At 51.8% G+C, this 13708-nt stretch overlaps 1 protein-coding gene across 2 annotated transcripts; it reads left to right on the forward strand.

Annotated features, from left to right (window-relative positions):
• Positions 1-1276: 1276 nt before the first annotated feature.
• LOC112612788 (galactoside 2-alpha-L-fucosyltransferase 2) lies at positions 1277-11312 on the forward strand. Of its 2 annotated transcripts, none has more exons than XM_025367705.1 (2): positions 1277-1385; positions 10279-11312. In XM_025367705.1, exon 2 carries the CDS (start codon positions 10281-10283, stop codon positions 11310-11312), a length of 1032 nt encoding a protein of 343 aa, XP_025223490.1. In that variant the 5' UTR covers positions 1277-1385; positions 10279-10280. The 2 variants fall into 2 exon arrangements, with proteins under 2 accessions (XP_025223490.1, XP_025223492.1); XM_025367707.1 differs by having other exon boundaries at positions 1287-1395.
• The last annotated feature ends 2396 nt before the right edge of the window (positions 11313-13708 follow it).

The raw sequence follows: 13708 nt of genomic DNA on the forward strand, positions 1-13708 counted from the left end.
GGTGCGATCTCGGCTCACTGCAAGCTCCACTTCCCGGGTTCACGCCATTCTCCTGCCTCAGCCTCCGGAGTAGCTGGGACCACAGGCGCCCGCCGCCACGCCCGGCTAATTTTTTTGTATTTTTAGTAGCGACGGGGTTTCACCGTGTTAGCCACGATGGTCTCGATCTCCTGACCTTGTGATCCACCCGCCTCGGCCTCCCAAAGTGCTGGGATTACAGGCATGAGCCACCTCGCCCGGCCACCTTTAAACTTTTAACTGGTAGTTAACCTCCTGCTGCTTAGCAGCTGAAGCTGGAGAGTGGCTACTGGTTTTTATTTCCTCCTGTTAGGACTGCTGGGAGCTCTGGTGGTGCCTGCCTCTTCTCTCAGTAAAATTCCTCATCCATCTTTTTTTTTTTTTTTGAGACAGAGTTTTGCTCTTGTTTCCCAGGCTGGAGTGCAATGGCGTGATCTCAGCTTACTGCAACCTCTGCCTCCCAAGTTCAAGCAATTCTGCCTCAGCCTCCCAAGTAGCTGAGATTACAGGTGCATGCCACCACACCCCGCTAATTTTTGCATTTTTAGTAGAGACAGGGTTTCACCATGTTGGCCAGACTGGTCTCAAACTCCTGACCTCAGTTGATCCGCCCGCCTCGGCCTCCCAAAGTGCTGGGATTACAGGCGTGAGTCACCACACTGGGCCCATTTCTATTTTAAAAAAATATTTAAATAGGCAGGGTGCGGTGGCTCACGCCTGTAATCCCAGCACCTTGGGAAGCTGAGGCAGGAGAATTGCTTGAACTTGTGAGGCGGCCGTTGCAGTGAGCTGAGATCACGCCATTGCACTCCAGCCTGGGCAACAAGAGCAAAACTCTCTCAAAAAGTAATACTAATAAAAATTAATTAATTAATTAATATAGGACTCTGAGGGGACTCAGAGTCAGCGAGAGCCTGGCCTAGCTGGACTCTGTCCCCCACCTCCATGCTGCCTTCCTGGCCGCCTGGAGGAGGGAAGCAGAGTGGGGGCCCCTTTCTGTTCGGGGCATCCTACCACAGTTCCCCAAGGAAGACCCCCAGGAGACCCAGATGGGGGATGCGACCTCGACCTGCCTCTCTCCCCGACTCTTATGGCCAGACTTGGGGTGCCTTATGCAGGTGGAGGAGCTAAGGGCAGATAACAAGATGGACTGCCTGGCAGGCACTGGGGAAGGAGGAGGGACTACGGGCTCACCTCCCTCCCACAGCCCAGCCACACCTGCTCTGGAAAGCCTTGTAAATCCTGGGTGGGGTTTGCCAGTCACGGATGCTGGCAGGGTTTCTTTGGCCCTGAGTAAAGAGAGACCCAGAGGGAGCACTGAGCTGCCTGCCAAGCCACCCTGTCTCGGATTCCTTCAAAAGGACCAGGTGAGAGAAGGTGAGAGGCTCCTCTCCCACCCTACAACACGCACACCTGTGCACACACGCCCAGGTGGAGAGCAGGGGATTGGGGAAGTGGACCCGCTGTGCCCTTGTGGGTCTCTGGTGCCCTCTGGGATGCACCCCCAACTCAGGACCTCCAGGAGAGGAAGGTCCCTCCCTCGGCAGCCAGGACCCCCTCCCCAGCCAGCCGCCCTCCTTAGCTCCCTCCCCACTTCCTTCCAGGTGGATCTGTTTCTAGGGCTCCCACCGCCACCACCTTCCTCCCCTTCTCCACCCTGGGCCACCAGGTCCTTCCTTGCCTCCCTCCCCTCAGCAGTTTCTAGGAACCACCCTGGCAGTAAAGGTGCAGAGAGGGCTCGCACCCAGCCGGTGGCCACCCGACTTTCCTGTCTCCACCGTGGGGCCTGCTCCCTCAGACCCTGGGGCTCCTCAGAGGCTTCGCAGAACCCAAGCAGCCGGTCTTACCTCCGAGCGCTGCCCTGGCCCAGGGAGGCGGCTCCGTCCCTCCTGCACTCCCTAATCCTGCTCTGAATTACCGCTTCTGTTCTGGGCAGAGAATAAAGGTGCGGTTTCCAAGGGATGGCCCTACATTATCGTCTGAAGCTCCCTTCTCCTTCCCAGAGTGGAAGTGATAATGTCGGGAATCTGCGAATCCTGGGGAGGTGCGGAAAGACAGCGGGCTCTAGCGGCGGGGTGCGACTGAGCAGGACGCGCTGAGCTGGCCGGGGCCGGGGGCGGTTAGGGGTAGAGAAAGGCTTTCAGAGCTGGGGGACAGGACGGGGCCCCGGGTGAGCGGAGCTGGGTTATTTCACAGGAACAACTGGTGACAAAGCCGGAGGGGTGTGCGGGGCCAGGCCAGAGGCTGGGATTCTGTCTTAAGGGGCATGGTGAGCCCTGCAGGTGCTATGAGCTGGGGAGGGGCCGGGCCAGTGCTGGGTAAAGGGTACAGAGGGGAAAGGAGGAAGCCGGGCTGGAATAGAAAGACTGGGCGTGGTGGCTGATGCACTCTGGGAGGCCAAGGCGAGGCGGACGGATCACCTGAGGTCGGGAGTTCAAGACCAGCCTGACCAGTATGATAAAACCCCGTTTCTACTAAAAAAATACAAAAATTAGCCAGGTGTGGTGGCATGCGCCTGTAATCCCAGCTATTCGGGAGGCTGAGACAGGAGAATCGCTTGAACTCAGGAGGCGGAGATTGCAGTGAGCCGAGATCGCCTGCCATTGCACTCCAACCTGGGCAACAACAGCGAAACTCCATTTCAAAAAAAAAATACCTGGACGGGACAAAGAGAATCAAAAGAAGTGATCCAGGCTGGGCATGGTGGTTCACGCCTGTAATCCCGGCACTTTGGGAGGCTGAGACAGGCGGATCACTTGAGGTCAGGAGTTGGAGACCAGACTGACCAACATGGTGAAACCCCGTCTCTACTAAAAATACAAAAATTAGCCAGGACTGATGGCGCGTGCCTGTAATCCCAGCTACTAGGGAGGCTGAGGCATGAGAATTGCTTGAACCGAGGAAGCAGAGGTTGTAGTAAGCCAAGATCGCACCACTGCACTCTAGCCTGGGCGACAGAGTGAGACTCCATCTCATACACACACAAAAAAAACAGAAGTGACCTGCAGATATTAGTGACCCGTTCCTCTGAGGGAATTGGAGGCCGTGCTTCTGCTTCGAAATTGGGGCCCCTTTCTGTTCTGACATCCTAACTGCCATCTTCCAAGGGAAGACCCCCCAGGGCGCCCGGATGAAGGGACCTTGACCTCCCTCTCTCCTCTGCCCCTATTGCCCCGCATGAGGTGTGTGATGCCTCAGGGCAGATAACAAGATGGACTTCCTGACCTCAGAGGACTGGGGAATACCCAAGCTCCTCTATCAGAAACCGCACAGCCCTGGATCACCCTCCAGCTGTTGGCATGTCTCAAGATTTCCTCGCGGGCCCCTGGTAGCTGCTTTTCCAATCTCCCCCTGCCATCTCAGCACCCTCCTCAGCCCTGTCACATCCCTGGGCCATCCCCTCGCTCACCTGAGCTTCTCTCAGCCTCGGGGCCCTGGGCCAGTCTCTGAGCCTCAGTTTCCTTTGCTGTGAAATGGACACAGTATCACCTACTTGCAAGGTTGTTGGGTTTTTGTTGTTGTTGCTTTGGGGTTTTTTGGGAACAGGAACTCGCTCTGTTGCCCAGACTGGAGTGTAGTGGCAGGATCTTGGCTTACTGCAGCCTCGACCTCCCGGATCTCAGGTGATCCTCCCCCCTTCTCAGCCTCCTGAGTAGCCGGTACTACAGATGCATGCCAGCACTCTCATCGAATTTTTGTTTTTTGTAGAGACAGGGTTTCACCATGTTATGCAGGCTGGTCTTGAACTCCTGAGCGTAAGTGATTTGCCCGCCTTGGCCTCCCAAAGGACTGGGATTACAGGTGTGAGCTACCACGCCTGGAGAGGGCTGTTATTAAAACTCAGTAAAGGCCCGGCACAGTGGCCCACACCTGTAATTCCAAGACTTTGGGAGGCCAAGGCAGGTGGATCACCTGAGGTCGGGAGTTCCAGACCAGCCTGACCAACATAGAGAAACCCCGTCTCTACTAAAAATACAAAATTAGCCAGGCATGGTGGTGCATGCCTGTAATCCCAGCTACTCAGGAGGCTGAGGCAGGAGAATCACTTGAACCTGGGAGGGAGAGGTTGTGGTGAGCCAAGATTGTGCCATTGCACTCCAGCCTGGGGAACAAGAACAAAACTCCATCTCAAAAAAGAAAAAGAAGAAGAAGGCCGGGCGCGGTCGTTCAAGCCTGTAATCCCAGCACTTTGGGAGGTGGAGACGGGCGGATCACAAGGTCAGGAGATCGAGACCATCCTGGCTAACATGGTGAAACCCCGTCTCTACTAAAAAAATACAAAAAACTAGCCAGGCGAGGTGGCGGGCGCCTGTAGTCCCAGCTACTCGGGAGGCTGAGGCAGGAGAATGGCGTAAACCTGGGAGGCGGAGCTTGTAGTGAGCTGGGATCCGGCCACTGCACTCCAGCCCGGGGGACAGAGTGAGACTCCGTCTCAAAAAGAAAAAAAAAAAGAAAAAAAAAATCTCAGTAAGATAGACCAGGTGTGGTGGCTCCTGCCTGTAATCCCAGCACTTTGGGAGGCTGAGGAAGGAGAACAGAGGACTTCTTGAGGCCAGGAGTTTGAGATCAGGGTGGGCCACATAGCAAGACCCCCGGCCCCACCCACCATCCCTACAAAAAAAGCAACTCAAAAAATATGCCTTCAGGCAGAGTGGGAGAGGTGCTTGGTTCAAGGCTGACATAAGTGTGAGTTTGAGGCACCAATTCTGCTCTGAATACCAGGGACAGCCCATGTCACACAGCATTTCCCTTTGTGCCCACACAGCCCTAAGGGAGGTGTGGTTTTGTTGTTGTTGTTGTTGTTGTTGTTGTTTCTTTTTGAGACGGAGTTTCGCTCTTGTTGCCCAGGCTGGAGTGCAGTGGCACAATCTCGGCTCACTGCAACCTCCGCCTCCCAGGTTCAAGTGATCCTCCTTCCTCAGCCTCCCAAGTAGCTAGAATTACAGCCATGAGCCACCACGCCTGGCTAATTTTTTGTATTTAGTAGAAACAGGGTTTCACCATATTAGGCTGGTCTCGAACTCCTGACCTCAGGTGATCCACCTGCCTCAGCCTCCCAAAGTGCTGAGATTACAGGCAAGAGCCACTGTACCTGGCTTTTTTTTTTTTTTCTTTTTTTTGAGACAGAGTCTCACTGTGTCACTCAGGCTGGAGTGCAATGGTGCGATCTCAGCCCACTGCAACCTCCGGGGAGGTATTGTTTTTATCCCTCCCTGCAACCTGCTGTTGATGGACAGACAAGGACAATGAAACACCTGCCGTGGCCTCCCAAAGTGTTGGGATGACAGGCTTTTACCAGAGAGGTAAAAGCCCTGGGTTAAAGTCACACAGCACATAAGAGGTGCCTGACCATGCCGTGCAGGGCATCTCGCCAAACCTCAAAAATTCACAATCTCACAGCGCAGCTAGCTCTGTGAGGCCTCCCTACCTCTTCCTTCTCTCCCTGCAGGCTCGCTTCCTCCCTCCCCCCTTCCCTCCCTCCCTCCCTTCCTTCCTTCCTTCCTTCCTTCGGTGAGAAAAAGTATCATCTTTTCCTCACCTATCACAAAGTTTGCAGCTGGGCACCTACAGTAAAAGGTTAACAAGACACGGCCGGGCGCGGTGGCTCAAGCCTGTAATCCCAGCACTTTGGGAGGCCGAGACGGGCGGATCACGAGGTCAGGAGATCGAGGCCATCCTGGCTAACACGGTGAAACCCCGTCTCTACTAAGAAATACAAAAAACTAGCCGGGCGAGGTGGCGGGCGCCTGTAGTCCCAGCTACTCGGGAGGCTGAGGCCGGAGAATGGCGTGAACCCGGGAGGCGGAGCTTGCAGTGAGCTGAGATCCGGCCACTGCATTCCAGCCTGGGCTACAGAGCGAGACTCCGTCTCAAATAAAAAAACAAACAAACAAACAAAAAAAAAGGTTAACAAGACACAAGCATAACAAGTGTGTTTAAGGCAAGTGTTACATGACATGGGAGCCTTCAGAAATGAAGGCCTAAAGAAACAGGGAAACCTGGGTGGGTTTTTTGTCTTGTTTTGTTTTGTTTTGATTTGTTTTTAGATGGAGTTTCACTCTGTCGCCCAGGCTGGAGTGCAGTGGCGCGATCTTGGCTCACTGACTGCAATCTCTGCCTTCCATGATCAAGCGATTCTCCCGCCTCAACCTCCCCAGTAGCTGGGATTATAAGTGCGCGCCACCACGCCCAGCTAATTTTTCTATTTTTAGTAGAGACAGGGTTTTGCTATGTTGACCAGACTGGTCTCGAACTGCTAACCTCAGGTGATCCACCCACATCGGCTTCCGAAAGTTCTGGGATTACAGGTGTGAGTCACTGTGTCCGGCTACCCTCCTGTTCTTTTTTTTTTTTTTAAAGACAGAGTCTCGCTCTGTCGCCCAGGCTGGAGTGCAGTGGCCCGATCTCAGCTCACTGCAAGCTCTGCCTCCTGGGTTCACGCCATTCTCCTGCCTCAGCCTCCCGAGTAGCTGGGACTACAGGCGCCCACTACTTCACCTGGCTAGGATTTTTTTTTTTTTTTTTTGTATTTTTTAGTAGAGACAGGGTTTCACCGTGTTAGCCAGGATGGTCTCGATCTCCTGACCTCGTGATCCGCCCGTCTCGGCCTCCCAAAGTGCTGGGATTATAGGCTTGAGCCACAGCGCCCGGCCCCCGGCTATCTTCCTGTTCTATGATCTATGGTTTAAATGCTAAATTTGACCACTGTCAATACACCCAATATGAAAAGTGGGAAACCCGGGTTCTTCACCCAGAGCCTATAATGAACAGCGTTCTTTGCTTTGTGGGTAACAATAGCAAACACTTACTGCCTGTGTATATATGCCAGACACTGTTTTAATACTCAGAGAGGTGATGTCACTTGCCCAAAATCACACAGCTCATAAGTGTGAGAGTTTGAAATGGCCAGAGCTTGTGCACCTTGTGGCCAGAGCTTGTGATGTGTCTTTGAGTCATCAAGTCCAGCATTCTGTGTTGGACTTAGTGAAAGGATATACTTTTGTAGTGATGAGGAAGGAGCTTTATCTAGAATTTGTGTGGTCAGCCGTGGTGGCTCATGCCTGTAATTCCAGCACTTTGGGAGACTGAGGCAGGTGGATCACTTGAGGTCAGGAGTTCGAGACCAGCCTGACTAACATGGTGAAACCCCGTCTCGACTAAAAATACAAAAATTGGTGGGGCGTGGCGGGGCGCACCTGTAATCCCAGCTATTCAGGAGGCTGAGGCAAAAGAATTGCTTGAACCCAGGAGGCGGAGGTTGCAGTGAGCCGAGATGGTACCACTGCACTCCAGCCTGGGTGACAGAGTGAGACTCCACCAAAAAAAAAAAAAAAAGAAAGAAAAGAAAAGAAAAAAGAAAGAAAGAAAGAAAGAGACAAGAGAAGTGAACGGGTTCAAAGACCATAATCATACGTATCACACAAGACCGGAAGTGGCCCAGCTCTAGGGTCAGTTAATTTGGCAGATCCACAAAGTCATCAGTCACCTGAGCTCCATCCATCTTCATATGCTGTGCTACCATTTCTTAGCTGGATCGTCTCATGGTCCCAAAAGGGCTGCTACACATCCAGCCATCACATACAGATAATTCCTTTCAGAAACAGCAGAAAGAGGCTCGTTCTTATCTTGGTCCCTTTTGAAGAATGAATGAAACCTTCCTAAGCCTTCCAGCAACTTCTCCCAACTCCGATTGGTAGGAATCATCACATACCCACGTGGCCTGATAGGAGGCAAAAGAAATGAGACTTCTGGGATTAGTTTAACCTCAGATTCTGCAGCTGGGAAGTTGATCAGCCGCCTCTGAAGGACATGCAGCTTGCAGAAAATTACGTGTTACCAAGGAGAAAAAGGGAAATGGCTTTAGGGTAGATAACAGGGATGCCCTGAGGGGTTGTATAGGTTGTTCACTGCACAAAGGCCCCTGGTCAAGAAGGCAAGTGGGGTTTAAACAGACCCACAGTCTACTCATCCAACCAGGTATCCTTGGCATTGTGTCCACCTAGACATCCAGAGAGCCCTCCCCTCCCCTCCCCTCCCCTCCCCCCTCCCCTCCTCTCCCCCCTTCCCCTGCCCTCCTTCCCCTCCCCTTCCCTCCCCTTCCCTCCCCTCTCCTCTCCTCTCCTCTCCTCTCCCTTTCTTTTCTTTTTCAGATGGAGTCTTGCTCTGTCCTCCAGGCTGGAGTGCAGTGGCATGATCTTGGCTCACTGCAACCTCCGCCTTCCGGGTTCAAGCGATTCTCCTGCCTCAGGCTCCTCAGTAGCTGGGATTACCGGCGTCTGCCACCATGCCCAGCTACTTTTTGTATTTTTAGTAGAGACGGGGCCCTATCATGTTGGCCACGTTGGTCTCCAGCTCCTGACCTCAGGTGATCTGCCCACCTTGGCCTCCCAAAGTGCTAGGATTACAGGTGTGAGCCACCGCGCCCGGCTACAACTCATCTTTTAGAGCCAGCCTACACTTGTCATATACTATGTCATGGCCAATGACTGGAAAATCCACGGTGGAGCTGGGTGTTCCTCTCAAGTTCAACTGACTGTGGCCAAGAGGGCAGGCAGGCCAGGTGGACAATTTCCCTCCAAAGTGGATACAGGCAGGACATGCAAAGATGAATATATCTGGCACTGGAGTCTGGCAAGTAGGAAAATAAAAACAAAAGATGAACATCTCGGACCGGGCGCGGTGGCTCACGCCTGTAATCCCAGCACTTTGGGAAGCTGAGGCAGGTGGATCATGAGGTCAGGAGTTTGAGACTAGCCTGACGAACATGGTGAAACCCCGTCTCTACTAAAAATACAAAAGTTAGCCAGGCATGGTGTCACACGCCTGTAATCCCAGCTACTCAGGAAGCTGAGGCAGGAGAATAGCTTGAACCCAGGAGACAGAGGTTGCAGTGAGCAGAGATCGTGCCATTGTACTCTAGCCTGGGTGACAGAGTGAGACTCCATTTCAGAAAAAAAAAAGAAAAAAATGAACATCTCTACAAACTGGATCACCAGTAAATAATAGCTACATATACTTGTACTCACCATATGTAGACATCCACATATGTACACTCAGTCGATAAACACCCACATTTAAACATTTAAACATATAGTGTAGACCAGGTGCAGTGGCTCACGCCTATAATCCCAGCACTTTGGGAGGCCAAGGTGGGAAGATCACTTGGGCCTAGGAGTTTGAGACCAGCCTGACCAACATACTGAGACCTTATCTCTGCAAAACAAATTTTTCTTTTTTTTTTTTTTCTTTTTTTTTTTTTAGACGGAGTCTCGCTCTGTCGCCCAGGCTGGAGTGCAGTGGCCAGATCTCAGCTCACTGCAAACTCCGCCTCCCGGGTTCACGCCCTTCTCCTGCCTCAGCCTCCCGAGTAGCTGGGACTACAGGCGCCCACCACCACGCCCGGCTAGTTTTTTGTATTTTTTAGTAGAGACGGGATTTCACTGTGTTAGCCAGGATGGTCTCGATCTCCTGACCTCGTGATCCACCCGTCTCGGCCTCCCAAAGTGCTGGGATTACAGGCTTGAGCCACCGCACCTGGCCTAGAAAATTTATTTTTAGTTATCTGGGCGTGGTGATGTGCACCTGTAGTCCCAAGTACTCAGGAGGCTAAGGCAGGAGGATTGCTTGAGCCTATGAGGTCAAGACTACAGTGAGCCACATTCTCACCACTGCACTCCAGCCCAGGTGACAGAGCAAGATCCTGTCTCAAAAAATAAATGATAAATGAATAAATAAAACCAAACAAAAATGCATACAAGGTATAGATACACAAAGTATATATACATACTCCTATATATACACATTCACATATATACACATGCTGTGTTCACAGCCACTTAGATGACATATATACACATACTTACACATATACCCTTATCTGTACACAATGTATCTACACCCATACACTACCATGTACACATGTCCATTTGTACACAGCTGTATATGTACACACACAATTTTGCACACACCCGTATATGTATACAATGTATAGATCCCCAGATCCACATTACACACAATGTGTACACATCCATCTGTGTATACACACCCACCAGTGAACACAACGTAGACACATCTGTATAAACACACTCGAGATACATGCCTATGCACATAGGCAAGTATGTGCCAAGTATTTACACACCCGAAATAAAAGCACGCTCACATGCACCCATGCATTGCCTGCGCACGACCGCATGGCCACATTCACCCGCGCCCCGGGCCTCCATCTCTCAGCTAACGTGTCCTGTTTTCCTCCCCTGACAGCCATGCTGGTCACTCAGATGCCTTTCTCCTTTTCCATGGCCCACTTCATCCTCTTTGTCTTTACGGTTTCCACTATATTTCACATTCAGCAGCGGCTAGCGAAGTTTCAAGCCATGTGGGAGTTATCGGTGCAGATACCAGGGCCGGCCTCAACATCAAAGGCACTGCAACCCAGCCAGCTCAGGGGGATATGGACGATCAATGCTATAGGCCGCCTGGGGAACCAGATGGGTGAGTACGCCACGCTGTACGCTCTGGCCAAGATGAACGGGCGGCCCGCCTTCATCCCCGCCAAGATGCACAGCACCCTGGCCCCCATCTTCAAAATCACCCTGCCGGTGTTGCACAGCACCACGGCCAGCAGGATCCCCTGGCAGAACTACCACCTGAACGACTGGATGGAGGAGAAGTACCGCCACATCCCTGGGCGCTATGTCCGCCTCACGGGCTACCCCTGCTCCTGGACCTTCTACCACCACCTCCGCCACGAGATCCTCCAGGAGTTCACCCTGCACGACCACGTGCGCGAGGAGGCCCAGAAGTTCCTGCGGGGCCTGCAGGTGAACGGGAGCCGGCCGGGCACCTTTGTAGGGGTCCATGTTCGCCGAGGAGACTATGTCCACGTCATGCCAAGAGTGTGGAAGGGGGTGGTGGCCGACCGGCGATACCTACAGCAGGCCCTGGACATGTTCCGAGCTCGCTACAGCTCCCCCATCTTTGTGGTCACCAGTAATGGCATGGCCTGGTGTCGGGAGAACATTGACACCTCCCACGGTGATGTGGTGTTTGCTGGCGATGGCATTGAGGGCTCACCTGCCAAAGATTTTGCACTACTCACACAGTGTAACCACACCATCATGACCATCGGGACATTTGGGATCTGGGCCGCCTACCTTGCGGGCGGAGATACCATCTACCTGGCCAATTACACCCTCCCCGACTCCCCTTTCCTCAAAATCTTTAAACCAGAGGCAGCCTTCCTGCCAGAGTGGACGGGGATCGCTGCAGACCTGTCCCCCTTACTCAAGCACTAATGCTGGCCAGTCCTTTGATACCCTTTCTCCTTCTCTGGCTCCCTCAAGGTGAGTGCCAGGGCATGAGAAGCACATGGTTCCATGAGGAGGACCCTTCTCTCTTCTGTGAAGATGCTTTGGGCTGCAAGTAACAGAAATCTCAATGAACAGTGGCCTGGCATGGTAGCTCACACCTGTAATCCCAGCACTTTGGGAGGCTGAGGTGGGTGGATCACTTGAGGTCAGGAGTTCAAGACCAACCTGGCCAACCTGGTGAAACACTGTCTCAACTAAAAATATAAAAATTAGCCAGGCGTGGTGGTGCACACCTGTAATCCCAGCTACTCGGGAGGCTGAGGCAAGAGAATCACCTGAACCCAGGAGGTGGAGGTTGCAGTGAGCCGAGATGGCACCACTGCACTCCAGCCTGGGTGACAGAGCAAGATTCCGTCAAAAAAAAAAAAAAAGAAAGAAAGAAAGAAAAAAGAAAGGAAAGGAGAAAGGAAAGGAGAAAGGAAAGGAAAGAAAAGAGAAAAGAAAAAGAAATGAACAGGTGCAAAGACCATGATCATACGTATCACACAAGACCGGAAGTGGCCCAGCTCCACGGTCAGTTAATTTGGCAGCTCATCATTACACAGTCATCAAAGGAATAATTTGTATTTAATCACCAGTGTGAACACAGTCATAGAGTAGAGTATTTCCAGCTACCAGGGAGGCTGAGGTGGGAGGACTGCTTGATGCCAGGGGTTCGGAACAATAGTGCACCATGATTGGACTTGCGAATAGCCACTGCACTGCAGCCTGGACAACCTAGTGAGACCCCGACTCTTAAATAAATAAACACAATTATGACTTTGGGGATGGGAGAAAAGGTTCTCTGAGAGTTTATTACATGAGTATCACATGAACTCCAAAGTATATCTTAGGCCAGTGATGGTGGCTGTAATCTCAGCACTTTGGGAGGGTAAGGTGGGTGGATCACCTGAGGTCAGGAGTTCAAGACTAGCCTGGGCAACATAGTGAAACCCTGTCTCTACTTAACATACAAAACATTAGCCACGGGTGGTGGTGCACACCTGTAGTCCCAGCTACTTGGAAGGCTTAAGCAGGAGAATCATTTGAACCTGGGAGGCGGAGGTTACAGTGAGCCAAGATTATACCATTGCACTCCAGCCTGGGCAACAGAGTGAGACTCCATCTCAAAAAAAAAAAAAAAAATCTTAGGAGTAGATGGAATCCTGTTACAAGTCTGAATCAAAAAGATAACTTTGGCTGAGCGCAGTGGCTCACACTTGTAATCCCAGCAGTTTGGGAGGCTGAGGCGGATGGATCACTTGAGGTTAGGAGTTCAAAACCAGCCCGGCCAACATAGTGAAACCCTGTCTCTACTAAAAATACAAAATTAGCCAGGCATGGTGGCACATGCCTGTAATCCCAGCTACTAGGGAGGCTGAGGCAGGAGAATCGCTTGAACCTGGGAGATGGAGGTTGCAGTGAGCTGAGATCACACCATTGTACTGCAGCCTGGGCAACAAGAGCCAAACTTGGTCTTAAAAAAAAAAAAAAAGAAAAAGAAAAAGGCAACTTTTACAATGATTTTATAGATCCCAATATTATAGTATTTTCTCCAGACTACCCACAAATATGTACTGTGCACCTATCATGTATAAGAAAGCAGTCTAGGAGACACTACCGCTGCTCCCAAGACGGCATTAACAAGTCACTTCAAAATATAATTGGTACAGGCCAGGTGTAGTGGCTCACGCCTGTAATCCCAGCACTTTGGGAGGCCGAGGCAGGTGGATCACGAGGTCAAGAGATCAAGACTATCCTGGCCAACATGGTGAAACCCCGTCTCTACTAAAAATACAAAAATTAGCCAGACATGGTGACATGCACCTGTAGTCCCAGCTACTTGGGAGGCTGAGACGGGAGAATTGCTTGAATCCAGGAGGCAGAGGTTGCAGTAAGCCGAGATTGCGCCACTGCACTCCAGCCTGCCAACAGTGAGACTCTGTCTAAAAAAAAAAAAAGAAAGAAAATTTAAAAGATACAATTAGATCCTGAGGCAAGCAGGTGCTATGGCTCACACATGTAATCCCAGCACTTTGGGAGGCCAAGGCGGGTGGATCACTTCAGGTCAGGAGTTTGAGATCAGCCTGGCCGACGGTGAAATTCTGTCTCTACTAAAAATACAAAAATTAGCCAGGAGCGGTGACGTGTACCTGTAATCCCAGCTACCCGGGAGGCTGAGGCAGGAGAATTGCTTGAACCCAGGAGGTGAAGGTTGCAGTGAGCTGAGATCACACCACTGCACTCCAGCCAGGGCAACAGAGTGAAACTCAAAAGAGAGACAGAGAGGAGAGAAGAGAGAAAGAAAAGAGAGAAGGAAGGAAGGAAGGAAGGAAGGAAGG

This window comes from Theropithecus gelada, chromosome 19 (genome assembly GCF_003255815.1).
Source record: "Theropithecus gelada isolate Dixy chromosome 19, Tgel_1.0, whole genome shotgun sequence".
NCBI classification, from domain to species: Eukaryota; Metazoa; Chordata; class Mammalia; order Primates; family Cercopithecidae; genus Theropithecus; species Theropithecus gelada.

Coding starts and splice junctions, on each gene's coding strand:
- LOC112612788 (XM_025367705.1), top strand. CDS start 10,281: ATGCTGGTCACTCAGATGCCTTTCTCCTTTTCCATGGCCCACTTCATC.